General features: G+C 40.0%; 1 protein-coding gene across 5 annotated transcripts in view; it reads right to left on the bottom strand.

Annotated features, from left to right (window-relative positions):
- The window catches only part of espn (espin), a 47,025-nt gene that overhangs the window by 20,716 nt on the left and 11,858 nt on the right, over nucleotides 1-14,451 (bottom strand). For 3 of the 5 annotated variants that reach the window (XM_036008326.1, XM_036008325.1, XM_036008327.1), the window contains exons 3-9: nucleotides 13,255-13,441; nucleotides 12,769-12,951; nucleotides 11,250-11,381; nucleotides 9,287-9,542; nucleotides 8,424-8,710; nucleotides 3,156-3,317; nucleotides 311-554 (exon numbers count right to left, since the gene is read on the bottom strand). In XM_036008326.1, the coding sequence (XP_035864219.1) occupies nucleotides 311-554; nucleotides 3,156-3,317; nucleotides 8,424-8,710; nucleotides 9,287-9,542; nucleotides 11,250-11,381; nucleotides 12,769-12,951; nucleotides 13,255-13,441 (1,451 nt within the window). The remainder of the gene's footprint in view (nucleotides 1-310; nucleotides 555-3,155; nucleotides 3,318-8,423; nucleotides 8,711-9,286; nucleotides 9,543-11,249; nucleotides 11,382-12,768; nucleotides 12,952-13,254; nucleotides 13,442-14,451) is intronic. The other 2 variants (XM_031286643.2, XM_031286642.2) reach the window with 1 other exon arrangement.

Below are 14,451 nucleotides of genomic sequence, written 5' to 3'. Positions count from 1 at the left end.
CCCGAGGCACTTTCGGAAATGGATGAACACTAAACCAGTTTTCAGGGTAATGGTAGCCCTACATCATTAATTTATAATCTGTTATTTAGGATGCTAGGGTCAGACTCAATTTATCTTTACCCAGTGAGATTACATTGTGCCCATTAATACCAGGGGCTCTGCTTTCTATCAATAATTGTACAGTTATTTATATAAGCATACATTTCACCAGAAATGTGTTGTATTTTTACCAGAAATATGTAGGAAATGTAGAGAAAAAAAATTAAAGGATGGAGAAAAAGAGAGTTAAAAAAGGTTAAGGGACACTCACTTCCTGATGAGGAAGATAGGCGTCGCTGGTTGGTGGAGGTGTTACTGGCAGAGTAATTCTGGGTGGTTGGCGTCTCCGGGGGCAATGGAGGAGGCGGAGGGGGTGTTGGCATCGGGTTGCTTGAGGGAAGAGGAGGCGGAGGTGGAGGAGGAGGAGGAGGTGGGGGCGCAACTGATTCTTCTGTGGTGCCATTCTCTGAGCTGTGGGCGGGGCTGTCGGTAGGCTCCTCCAATAACACAGAGCCCTGATCAGAGACAAGGGAGGGACGGAGCAGAATTATTCAGTCATACCCATTCATTTTCTCCAAGCAACCACATTGTTGTACTCTCTTAGCCAATATCTGGTCACTGATAACAGTGATGGACACGTGGCCCATAAAGTGATATTGTCCAATTAAATTTAAACACCACTTAATCATTTTACAACTTTAACAACTAACAATTAACAACTTTGATAATTAAAATCCCAAAGCTTTTTTTTTTATGCCTCCAGTAATCAGTGTGATTTTGCGCTCCATTTGCCAGCTGTTATGTGTTTACATGTTTAATTCTGTTAACAAATCATAAAGACATTAAACAATTAACACCTGCTTTTTTAAAATACCTTTTTGACTGATGAAAAATAAACCAAAATGAAAGTTTTATTTAATAATTAAAAAATAATCAATTAAACAGGAAACCATGACTGTGAATTTGTTTTCCCTGCTTTCATAGGCATGCCAGTTGAAACTCTGAAAGTGAGCATTACATTCTTTCATAAAGACTGTCGGCAGTGACAGATGTATGCAGACCTATTAGATGTGTCCTCCCTCTGCTTCATGCCATTCTTAATCAACTCATAAAGACATAACACCCTGTTGCTAATAACAGAGCTAATATGACCTAATCTCTAGGGGAAACTCTGAGGGAAAACAGTGGGAAGATGCCATCTGTCACTGCAAGTGATAGTGCTTTAACCCCCACGCCCTGCGCCCCCCAGCTTGCACGTGTCTGACGCTCTGAAAGCGTGCCATAACTCTTCTGGAAGCAAGTTAATTGACCGTGACATTTAACTCGACCCGCCCCTCCTTAGTTCTCCAGACGCGTGCTCATCATTGTTGCCCCCTTTACTTTTCAAACCCCCCAGAGAGTTGGGGTGGCAAGGGAGGGAGTGGGGGTCCAGATGGTTCTTGGCAGCACGTGCCGTTGCTCCTGTTGATTAGCCGGCCCATCTGCTAGGGTGCCTCTGAGACCAGGAGAGGCCCCACTGAGACTTTAATTGGTTCAATGTGGATTGTACCCTGTATCACCCAGAACGCCCCCACTACTGATACTCATGAGATTATAAGAACACCTCTCCAGGGACATTGATGAGATTCTAACAGACTCTATTCATTGAGCTGCCTGTGCAGATATGTGGCAACAGGTGGTTTGTGCCCAGGACTCTGTTTCAGTTTGTATGGCTATTTGAGCCAAAACACCCAAAGTAATCAGCAATACATTAGTCGTTAGAAGCCTTATCAAAATGTTTACAATTCTATATTGTTACAAATAAAAATGACAAGGTGCATTATATTTTACATATTTTGAAATTTGAATCAAAGCAAATACTAGAAAATACTGCATTTGTGCTTATCAGGTAATCACTGAGAAAATGTGAATGTTTTAAAACATAAAACCTGAATGTCAGGGTTAAAATAATCTTTTGTATTCATTTTTTTTTTTTTTTAACAAAATACAAACATACAACTCGCAACATGAACAAATACCTTTTACGTTTTTAAAAAAATTTGTTTAATGTGAGCTTAAAGACTTGTTTTTAGATTAACCTCCTTTAAAAGAGAAAATAACTAGCATGCAATAATACAAATATAAACAAATCCTAAGGATATCACAAGCTGTCACTAAAACAAGCTAACGGATTCTTGGCCATAGAAAAACTGAAGTAAAAATACGAGATTCATCGGTATTGATCCCTGGTCATTGGTGACTTCCTGTAAGTGATCTCTTGTCTGGAATTGTCCTGCGTTTGTTTCTATTGTATGTCCTTGAACAGTTTACACAGTAGGGTGGAGACTCAAGGCAATGGAAATGAGGGAGCAGTTTGCATCAGATGGCAAACAAAAGCTCAGGAGGACATAAGACTATGTAACCTGCTGAGTTGTGTAATGCACAGGCAAATAGTGCAGTCATTGTGGTAACCTAATGCCAAACAACATCAATCAGCTAAACCTCACCCTGACCTTATAAGGAGTCCACACAACCCCAAACAGTACAACCAGGGCACAGTATATTAACCTTTTACAAACCCTATACCAGTATCCATTAGAGTTACAGCCAATATACTATTGTTATTCAATTTTACAAACACTGTAGCAATGCATGCTAAAGTACATTGCAATCCATGTTATTAATTGATCTTAAAATAATCTTTACAATGTCAAGTCTTGTCTGAAATGAGCTGCTGCCCTGATGAACAAATCTGCAGCTTATCAAAAGGACATGACAATTATTTTTTTTAGGTGAACTAAATTTAAAAGATTATTTCCTAGTGGAGGTCAGATGACAGTACATCATCACCAAAATGCATTTTATTAGTATAATACACATCAATATAATTGCAGCAAATGGCCTATAAAAAGTAAACCATGCAGTCTCAACATGGCTTTTCATTAACCACCATGAGTAATATAATTAACCACTTACCATTTACAACTTTTAAAGAAGGGTGGCATTTTCCTTTCAGTCATCAGGTCAGTGCTTGTTGGTTTATGGTAATGAGGGTGGACACAGAAAAATACAGACCCTCTGTTGTGGTAACCTTTCTACACATATTGATGTCAAAAAACAGCCAAGATGTGGCTTACCTCCTCGTTGGGTGCCATGCCTTTGCTCCCTCGGGGCTCGGCTGTGTCGCTGCCCAGGGCCTTGTAGTAGTCCCCAGTGCTGGGCTGCTTGCTGAAGCTCCTTGACCTCCTGTTTGAATCCACACGCCGCAGTTTGTCGTGGTTTTCTCCAGGAGTCAGCTGCTTAACAGATGACAAAATTTGTGAGAAAAATGTTTGGTTTAACCTACTCATTAGATTTAGTTTTTCAAAATGAAGTTTTTATTAGCCCAGATATGATAAATTAAACTTCAGCCCATTTAGACATGAATGTCCATTAACTGATGTCTATTAAAGTTGATTGATGTTTTTTTTTTTTTAAGATTATTTTTTTGGGCTTTTCCACCTTTAATTTTTGACAGGACAGCTAGGTGAGAAAGGGGAGAGAGAGGGGGAAGACATGCAGGAAATTGTCACAGGTTGGATTTGAACCCTGGACCTCTGTGTCGAGGAATAAACCTCTCAGTATATGTGCGCCTACTCTACCCACTGATCCAACCCGGCCGAAATTTGTCATATGATAATAAACTGAATATATTTGAGTTTTGGACTGTTGATTGGACAAAACATCACCTTTTTATATAAAAAATAAATAGATAAAATAATCAAGAAAACAATCGTCATATTAATCAGTACTAAAAATAATCCTTATTTGCAGCCCGAAGTGAAGTTTGCTACAAAAGACAAGGCTAGTAAATTTAATTACAGGAAATGTAAGATGAAATAGGGTATTTGGAAAATTGACCTTGCAAAACATAGTAGTTACATTTTGTATAGTAATATACAATGTATCTTGTATTCATTCCTAAAAAAGAAAAGTCAAAGAAATTAAACGTGATGAAAACGATGGTTCTAAAATTATAGTTGCCAACCAGTGGTGGAAGAAGTATACAGATCCTTTACTTTAGTTAAAGTACTAATACCACACTGTAAAAATACTCTGTTACAAGTAAAAGTCCTGCATTGAAAATGTTACTTAAGTAAAAGTATGTATCATCAGGAAAATGTACTTAAAGTATTAAAAGTAAAAGTAAACATCCTCACATTTTAGAAACTGGAAACGATCCAAACTGTTCTGTGTTTAATCAGCTAATCATTTCAGTTGTATTTGTAGGCCGTTATATCGTTGGGTAATTTAATTTATAATAAAACATTGTATTTTATTAACTACGTGTGTTTTGTGTGGAAAAATCCTAATTTGTAAAGTAACTAGTAACTAAAGCTGTCAGATTAATGTAGTGGAGTAAAAACTACAATATTTCTCTCTGAAATGTGGTGGAGTAGAAGTAGAAAGTAATCAACACTCAAGTAAAGTACAAGTACCTCAAATTTGTAGTTAAGTACATTACTTGAGTAAATGTACTTGGTTACAATCCACCACTGTTGCCATCGTCATTCATCTTTGGTTGACAAACAGAATTTTTTAGCATTACTGGGTGGTGAATGGCAGGAAATGGTTTTACTATGGCTAAACCATGCTATATAATTTGTGGGACAACACACTGTAGGACATACTTAGTAGCTTTTGTTCCCAGATTAGCTCTCTCGTGTGACCAAAGCAGCGTTATTTGAATAACTTAACAAGGCTTTAGTTCAGTTCTAGTAAAACATTAGCATTGTTTCTTGTAAACTGCGGGGCCACAGAACATAAGAGTTCACATGCGGCTTATGCACCAATGTAAGAAAGATCCTTCTGTCCACAGAGCAGGGTCAGAGGTCACTTAACTTGGCCCTTTCAGATGAGCACTCTCACTCTCTGCTCTGACATTTATATCATGCAATTGGACCTGTAAAGGCAGGATATCAAACTCCTGTCAGTCTTAGAATTTTAACTGTATGCTGCTATGAGAATATATGTGTGAGACTGTATGTAACCAGATATTAGCAGTATATAAGCTCACCTTGCATTTTGATGACATAATAACTAACATGAAGAAGCCTTCAGGTCTATCCGTGGATACATTTTCCTAATGCAAAAAGCCTTGCATTTGCATGTAGTACTTGGCTCAAAAAACTTTGCATTAAATCTTTTTCTAGGCATTACTTTTTTCCAACAGTATATCACAAAAATGGTGTGCAAATATGAAAGAGGCAACCCCTTTTCACTCCATATTTTTTCAAAAATTAACATTCAAAGCTGTTAACTACAAGCATGCCTTAGTCATCATTGCAAAATGTATAGTTACTTTGCCTTTCAAATCCAGAGATCAGCATTAGACTTGCGTTCATTTACATTTTAATGCTTACCGACACCATGCCCTCTCACAAAATCCAGTCATCAGCCTCAGACGTCAAGCAGATGTCCAATGTTAACGTAAGCGGAAATAATAGATGGCTGACCACTGACCTCTCCTCAATTGTGGTGTCATGTTCTGAGTTCTTATAAGCCTGTTTAGTGTTGTTGACTCCTGTCTGCTGTCAAAGAAATGGTCCCTGAGCACTCATCAGCTGGGAGGGTAATGTGAGCAGGGGAGCACTACAGATGGTTTAATTGTCATCCTCCAGGGACATGGTTCAACAAAAGCAAATGTACAAAGCATTTTAGCTGCCCTCCTACCATCCCTCACAGACACACGAACACAGACAGTCTGCCTTTCTCCCCATTATACGGCTCTGTCTGTCAGCAACAAGTCATTGTAATATATTTGTTTTTACAGTAATGTATTTGTATGCATTATCAAAGGTTGTTCAGCCTGGCTGTGGTTTGAAATGGTCCAGCACGTCTGCATGTAGTTTTGCAAAAGCCTCAGATAATGAAAGGTCATACACAGGTAGGCTGTTGGTGCCATTTTAAAATGATTAAAATGTTTGCACACAAAGGAAAGTACACAATTAAAACATGACAAGATGCAGCATATTCATTTTTCAACCATATAGCAGCTCAAACAGCTAGAGCACCTGGAGATTAGCCAAAATACACAAAGCAACTCATAATATATTTTCTGTATCTGCAGCACAAACTTCTACATGACATCACTTTTGCCTGGTAAAAAAACAAAGCTCTCTTACTCCTCTTAACACCTTACCTTAGCGCTATGAGTCCTCTCCTACAGCTCTCCCACAGTCTGGATAGAGCCTCATCCACAAAAGTCAGCGGAGCACAGAGAGTAGCTGTCACCAAATCCAGTGTAACCTCCTCTCTGCTCAGTGCTACGCCTGTCACTCTACCTGCCCTGTCACTTTACCCAGAAGCCTCATCAATAACCTATCGGGCCGGCCACAGCAGTGGCAATGATGTCACCACACCAGCCCGCAAACCAACCACTCCCCGACCCTGCCCCAGTGCCTCTTGCAAAACACAAAGACCTAGGTGCTGCCCTCACCATGGAAATCTATCAGGGTTTAGGATTATTAGAATATTGTAGCGTTCACTGCCCTGAATTAGCATCTGAAAATAGCCTAATCGCAGATGAGATCTCAAAGTCCAAGTTTTATGAAGGGACTTAAGTAGGTCTACGAAATACAAAACGTGAGAGGCAAAGCAGGCATTTGTTTGGCTGCTTCACAAGAAACATTTGACTTCAGTCAAGGCAAATACAGACAAATGAGGAAGAGAAGCAGCAGCAGAGAAAGCCTATATAGTAAAAACAAAAAAACTTCCTTTACTTACAACTGGTTCAACAATATTAGTAGTTTTCTTAATATCTTTTCTACACACCAAGCTGTAATACATCTACATGTTGCGAGATTGGTCCATCTGATCGGCTGTATCCCTGGATGAGGTTACTGTTCCCTGTCACTATGGCACCCAAGGTACATTGTTTTTCCCACTGTATATGGTAGACACTGATCATAATTGTGAATGTTTGTGTGTGTGCGTGCATGTGATCTGAGCACTGGCTTTTGTTAAATTGTTAATTAGGGTGAGGCCCAGGCTGGTCACCTGGGTACAGAGAGGAGAGGGGGTGGCACTAATTAAAAACCCAACCCCATATGGCCGATGGCGCGTGCATGCACACACAAACACGCACAGAGCTAACCCTGGAGACAGGACACTATTGCTACCTGTGTGGATGTTATAACAGCTAACAACAACTGACTTTGCATAGCAGATCTATCCACACAGCCTCTGTCTGAGCAATTGATATATCCAGCATATCAGCTGGTTCTGCAGCTCCCTGACTTTTAAGATGAAACAATATAGCACCGACAACCTTTTTAATCAGACTGGTTTTGAGATGTTACTACAAATTACTATGCAACAACAAAACATTATTTCAAACACTATTTTGCTTCTGTTAAATAAATACTAAAACAATGATTATTTGAAAAATATGCAAAAATATATATCTCACATTTGTGGTGTTTGTTTTAAACTAAAGCAACTTTGTTTATAAGACTGGACAGAGACTTGTTTCCTGCTATCTCACTGGAACTTATGGCAACAACCAGGAGATAAATTCTTCATGAGGTGAAAGTGATCTCTTGAATTTGTTCTTTGTTATAACTATTACAGTGTTCTCTGAACAAAAATGTCACAACCAGTTTTAATGTACTTCACAGCAGCACTGAACCACCAAAAGCAGCACTGAAACTAACGTTGATGCCAATTTTAATTGCTGCTCCTTGTCCGCTTTTTAAACACACTTTTGAGTGATCTGTAGCCAGATTAATTAGTGGAATTACGACCAAACCAATCACAACAGCCATTGTGTGTGTCAGGCCTGCCACGGTAATGAGCATCTTTGTTAGCCTTGTTAGCCATGCTAACACAATAACATCATTGTAGGCACCCAGACAAGGCGCATTGTTACACAAGAGCAATAGCCCAACTGGAGCAATAGCCCAACTGATTAGACACAAGGGAAAATGGCAGCTAATGGCCAATTTATCCCAAACACCCCGATCCTTCTGCTCCTTCAGGATTGTTCCATATCACTCATCATGTCACAGACTCAGCAAAACATTTTTCAATATTTTTCCCAAAACTTGGAATATCTATGCATGTTTGAGCAACAACCTAACGTAGTATATATACTGCCATGTGCCGAGCATCATCCCATATAAGAAACACACTACTACCCTGTTTGCTTGTCTTTATACTATAAATAAGTCAAAGGGTGACACCCTACTTACTATTTACGCACAATGAAACAGTTTGATGGACAAGCACAAACGACGATCCAATTAAACATGTAATTATCAGTAGATTTCCCTCTAGATGAGGACATCTTTGCACAGCTCTGAGGCTCGACTTGAAACGGCTTCTACTTTTGAGCTCAAGCAGGAGCTTACTGCCTCTGTCCTTACCTCTGTCTTGCCGGTGTCGCTGTCCACGTGCCGTAAGTTGCTTTTCACCTTCAGGAACTCAGCTGACGTCGGCTCCTGAGGGTGCTGTGGTGCTGGGAAGCTCGGGGGTGGAGGGGGCACCGGTGGAGACTGTGGAGGAGGCGGGGGTGGATAGGTTGGTGGTGGCGGTGGGGGCTTGGAGTCTGCTTCAGCAGGTATCTTATTCTTCTTGGGTATGTCAGAGCCAATGTCTGGGTTTAGCAAGTCCATATACGCCTGCATGTCTGAAATGGCTGACTCTGATGCACCTGTAACAAAGAAATGGTTCAATTAACAAAACAAAGCATTAAGAAACCCTCTCAACATTTACTCTGCTTGCTTATCTTAATACCATTCAAGCATGAATGAGAAACATGAGTTACTCTAATATCGGTCCACCCCATCCAAAACAAACTTATCTGCACACAGACCACTAGGGTGCAGCACCAGTGTACCATGCACCTGTGACATAAACCAAAAGGAAGCAAACTGCTGCATGATGTTAGCTTCACTTCAGTAAACAGGTGAGGGTTCCCAATTGCTAAGATGCAACATTTGGCATGTGCAAGTAACAGCAGTCGAGAATGTATGGCTAAATGACTAAAGACCACAAAGCCTGTGTCACCTGCAGTAACATTCTGATTATTAGCTGGTAAATACATTTGACTGTTGAGCTTGTCATCATTTGATATTTCCCTTTAGAAACAGCATGGGACATTATTGGGAATTAATTTAAATTAAATATATTAAATATATTCTAGTCACCTTGTTGGTTCACCTGTATAAAACAAAATTCTAGTTTAAAGTGTAAAATGTTTTAAATTTTTACTACATGCGTTGCAGACCTGTGTGTGCGACTGTGTTCAGCTGAGCGGGCAGGCCTCGTGGCAATGTTAAGCTGCTCCTTTTCTCGCCAGTGCTGGACTGGCTGGAGTTGGCTGAGTCATAGTTGGACAGGGAGCTGGATGGTGAACTGATGTCATAGTGTGCAGCCTGGTTGGCAGGGGGCATGGTGGTGTTTGGGGACGAGAGGCCCGAGTCCGGCTGCTTGTACTCGAGGTCCATTGAGGGGTCCCGAGACAAAACACGGTGCTCCACACTCTGTCAGAGGATGAACTTCATGAATACAAGCGTCATTATATCGGTTTGTTGAATTGCCCAAGATGTGGATATGATTTCCACAGTAGTAAAAACAACAAAACCATTAATTTATTAATTAATTCTTAAGTAATTGGTAATTATTGAAACATGTCTGGTAAATGTAATTAGATCAAATAGATTTAAAAGGATACAGTGTCATTACACAACGGATACGTTCATCAGTTCTTAAATCTCACTTCCTCTCAGTCCCTGATGCTTAACATGAGGAGAACAGCATTATGAGTTTAATTACTGCACACTAATGAAACTTCTCACAGCTGATCAAAAAGGCTCTGGGGCTCGCTGCTTTTCCACAGCACAGGATTCAGTTGGCTGCATGTCCCTAATGGGAAGAGTACAAGAGGGAGGAAATATGTTTCCCACACACCAAAGAGAGTTCAGCGTGGAGGAGTTATTATTCCTCTGGCCACTTGGGGATATCAGTGGGTTGAAGCTGTGGAGTCCACTGTTAATCAAGTGTTAATAGCTCTGCTAATTAGCAGAGAAAAACTGATGTCAGTCAAGGGACATGTTGGCGCAGCGACAGTCTTGTTTTCCAAGGTTGTGTTTTTGGCTCTGGGGGACCAACTAAGGAAGAATTTGAATTATTAATCATCATTAGAATATAAAAAAAATCAAATGTTTGACTAATACAACACAGAATTTGGACCATAGTTTGGTCGTGGAATATGTAGTCACTAGACATTATAACTCAATTTCAATTGCAGAGCATTTCATGCAGAGCTGGACTGAAGTGGAAGTTGGGTATTAGTGCTGTTGATAGAACAAACAAGGCAACAGTTCACATGCCTCTGTCTTGAACAAATGCTGTATGTTTTCTTGTTTTGAGTTCCCATTAGACCAATTAGTGTTACAAAATGCAAAAAACAAATTGATAAGACATATGTCCCAAGTTAGATGAGAACCTAACCAGCAGTGTCTGAGACATTCAACAAAAAAGTGAAGCAACTAAAGCTGTGGTTCCAAACCTTGAAGTCTATTTATGACCCCGTCCCTCGGTCATGTCCCTAGTGTGGGCGTAAATTACAAACTATCTGCAAACAGATAATTATGAACACTTCACCCAAAGAGTGATTTTGCTTCTTGGATAGTTTCAATTGGATATTTGGCTTGACAAAGATGAACATATCCAGATATCACAAAAACAGTGGAAAAAACTGAAATATATTTCTTTCTTTTTTCTTTGCTTTATCTCTTTAGTCATCTTGTAACCCCCTCAGATTTGTCCAGCGCGACATTTGGGGTCCCAGCCCCTAGGTTGGGAACCACTGACCTGGAGGGCTGCAGTTGGTGTTAAAGAGCAAGTAGCACATCCTTCAGTCAAGTTTTAGGAAAATCCAATCAGTAGAGTTTGAGATATTGTTTATGATGTAAAAATAATTAAATGTTGTATTGTTGTTAATGTGAATATTATTAGATATAAAATTAGAAAAAAGTATTTTAAGGGGCAGCCAATGATTTGATCAAGATAGAATAAACTACCTACGTACACCTAATGTTTCTTCTTACTTAAGGTTTATTTCTTAGATGGGATTTAAAGTTTGTGTAAATTAAAATACTTTGATCCTCATTGATAATATCCTGCTAGGGTTGGCCCTGTCCACAGGAAGGTTAGAATTGGTCAGGATGCACAGCTGTGTCTCTTACCATGTTCTCCACAGTGCGCAGATACTTGGCACACTGGGAGTGGCCGTTGTATTCAGCCAGGTCTGCTGCTGTGAAGCCGTCCTGGTCCCTGATGCCCAAGTCCACCCCATTGACCACAAGGATCTGACAGCACTGGAGAGTGACATGAGAAACGGAGAAAGTGGTAAAAGTCAGATATGAATAAGATGGAGAAAATGACAGTGTCAGTCAAAGTGACTACTGGGCTTAAATCAGTTAGAGTAAATCTAACTTGCACAAAAACCTGGCAGATGATTAGTTCTGCGGAAACTGTCTCAAAAGTTGAAAGTATTGGCTGAATAATTACACAACTCGGATGTAGACCACAGTGTTGACAGAAATTCTAGTTTTTGCAAATTTACACTACAATACAGCACTTTACCAAGTATACAAGAGAAACATATTGTAAAACAACTTGTTACATTTACTTTTATTAATCTAAAAATATCCATAACTACATATGAATTAGTTATAAGATCCTCACTAGGTGGATGCAGAATATGAACTGATTAGTAACTGACAATCTATTTCATAGACATATGTACACAGTGTTGCTCATAAATAATATAATCACTGATATGGGTAACAGGAAATGAAATATGCTTCATAAAATCAGAATACTTAGTGTAGGGTTGATGTGGTTTGTTTCTAAATGATGGGGGAAACCTTCCACTTTGTTAATACAAAGCATTTCTGGTAATCAAAATAAACTTGGAATAGTTTAAAGCATCTATTTTGAAACCCCCCTGTCAAGTGCCAAGTGGAAGCCAGACTAAGCTGCTTGTTCATAGGGAAAGCTTTGTGTTGCCATAGGGGGGAGTGGTGGCCTAGAGGTTAGAGAAGTGAGCTTGGGACCGGGAGGTGCCCTTGAGCACGGCCCTTAACCTCCAACCGCTCCAGTGGAGCTTCTCACTGTCCAGCAGATCAGACTGTGGTTGTACTGGGCAGCTTCCAGGTATGAATGTGGAACTGTGTGAATATGACAGGTCGTCGTTGCAAATGAGAAATTGTTCTCAATCGACTTACCTGGATAAATGAAGGTTAAAAAAACTAAAATAATATAAAATAAAATATTGACTTGTGTCTCAGTTAGCTTCCTAAAAATGTTCTCTCCAGGCCAAAACTTGGGCCAGTACCCTGTAAGTCATGGTTTGGGTCAGTTTCCTTTAAGTTCAATTTCAAACTCTTCTTATGCAGTGCAAATGTCAGACAAAAAATGCAATTTTCTCCATGTTTAATACATCAAGCTTGTACTGAAAAAGCAGACTGACCAGACTTGACATAACAAAACGTTAGTCAAAGTATAAGGTAATGGAGTGGTGGTAAAACCATAAGCTAGAGGCCATTCATTCAAAACAGATGGTTAAATGTGAAACTCTGTATGGATATGTGAGCAGCGATAATCATAATGCTCCTACATGAATTATATGAATATTGTTTACATAACATTGTAATTTATAAGGCTATATAGAGCACTATAGAAGTAAAAAACAAAACACACCTCCAGTTCACCGTTCTCTGCAGCGTCGTGAAGCGGGCTCCCTCCCCAGTTGTCAGTGACAATCTCTCCGCCGTGCAGCAGCAGCCAGCTGAGCACCTTTGCATGGCCACGACTGGCTGCAAAGTGCATGGCGGTGGCCCCGTCACTGTCCCTGTCTGTCAGGCCGATCTCTATGCAATTCATCTAAAGGAGGGAGGATAATGATATACCGGTAAGTTATTCTCATCTCATCAAGTCATCTTCTAAAACATTAGGAATTAATGAAGCTGCTTTTGGGGAAAAAAGTTAGAAAAACTTTGCCTTCACAGTCTATTAAAAATATGGTCATGGCACATTTTTGAAAGTTCTTCTGGTGTTAACAAAGTGTCATTTTGAATATGAAACTGCATTAACTGTATTAAGAAAGTGTTGTGGATCAAGGAATAAATCCATGTACTCTATTTGTACACAAGATTTGTTCTGTAGTGTCCTGATATCCCAACATACCAGCCAGACGATGACAGTGTTGTGGCCCATCTGGGCAGCAGCATGCAGAGGTGTCATCCCGTCATTGGCTCTGATGCTCGGATCTGCCCCACAATCCTTGACCAGGTACTGGACGACCTCCAAATGACCCTCCTGGCAGGCCAGGTAGAGCGGCGTGGCACCATTCTTAGTTTGGGAGTTGACAACGCTGTAGGAAAATTAAACCGTAAAATGAAGACACATGGAGACAAAATAGCTATAATGGAAGTTGTATGTTGCAGCCTCTTCATCCTTCATCACTAAACTGGAATGAAAGAAGAGTTACTTACACCTATTCTCTGCATCCATAACATCTACTGACACCCACGTACTTAAAATTGTGGATTTTAACTGCAACCCATTGGAATTTCGGCTTTATGATATCCGGAGTACAAACGTTTGTGACTGGCCACACACATTGTTGTCTAACATACTATTTTGTAAAGTATCTTTAGCTTTTAATACAAATGCAAATTAAGTATGAATAAAATAAATGTTATTTGTACATATAGCATATATATTTTAAGTAAAATGAATGGATGCATGGATTATTTACAGCAATCTTTTCAGGCCAAATAAACTAAAGAGGAGAGCCTTGGTTTCAAATGACAATGCAACATTTAAATTGAATGCAAAACCATGCACCAAGCACCAGTTTGCCTCTGTTGTTGTGCCTAGAAAGTCACATTCACTAACTTATGTCACTTCATTCTTAAGTAGTTTGTGCTTGCTGTGAAAATTACCCATTTAATTCCTTATTCAAAATTCAAAAGATTCTGTTTTACCAGGCTTCGATTCTTGCAATTTTAACCACGAGACAGTAAAACTCTACATTGAGACCAAGACTGGAAAATAACACATCCATCCATCTTCGTCCGCTTATCCGGTATCGGGTCGCGGGGGTAGCAGCACCAGCAGGGGACCCCAAACTTCCCTTTCCCGAGCCATATTAACCAGCTTCGACTGGGGGATCCCGAGGTGTTCCCAGGCCAGGTTGGAGATATAATCCCTCCACCTAGTCCTGGGTCTTCCCCGAGGAAGAAGACCCAGGACTAGGTGGAGGGAAAAAACACATGATATTGTAAAGTGGACCTACGGCCAGGAAACGTAGTACCAAGTTAGCAAGAGATAAGCGGGGTGGCAGCCCACCATTGGCCCGTAAACATGAATAAATAATGA

Source organism: Sander lucioperca, chromosome 12 (assembly GCF_008315115.2).
Source record: "Sander lucioperca isolate FBNREF2018 chromosome 12, SLUC_FBN_1.2, whole genome shotgun sequence".
NCBI classification, from domain to species: domain Eukaryota; kingdom Metazoa; phylum Chordata; class Actinopteri; order Perciformes; family Percidae; genus Sander; species Sander lucioperca.
Note: the sequence above shows the minus strand (reverse complement) of the source record. Positions and strands in the feature narration are given on the sequence as shown.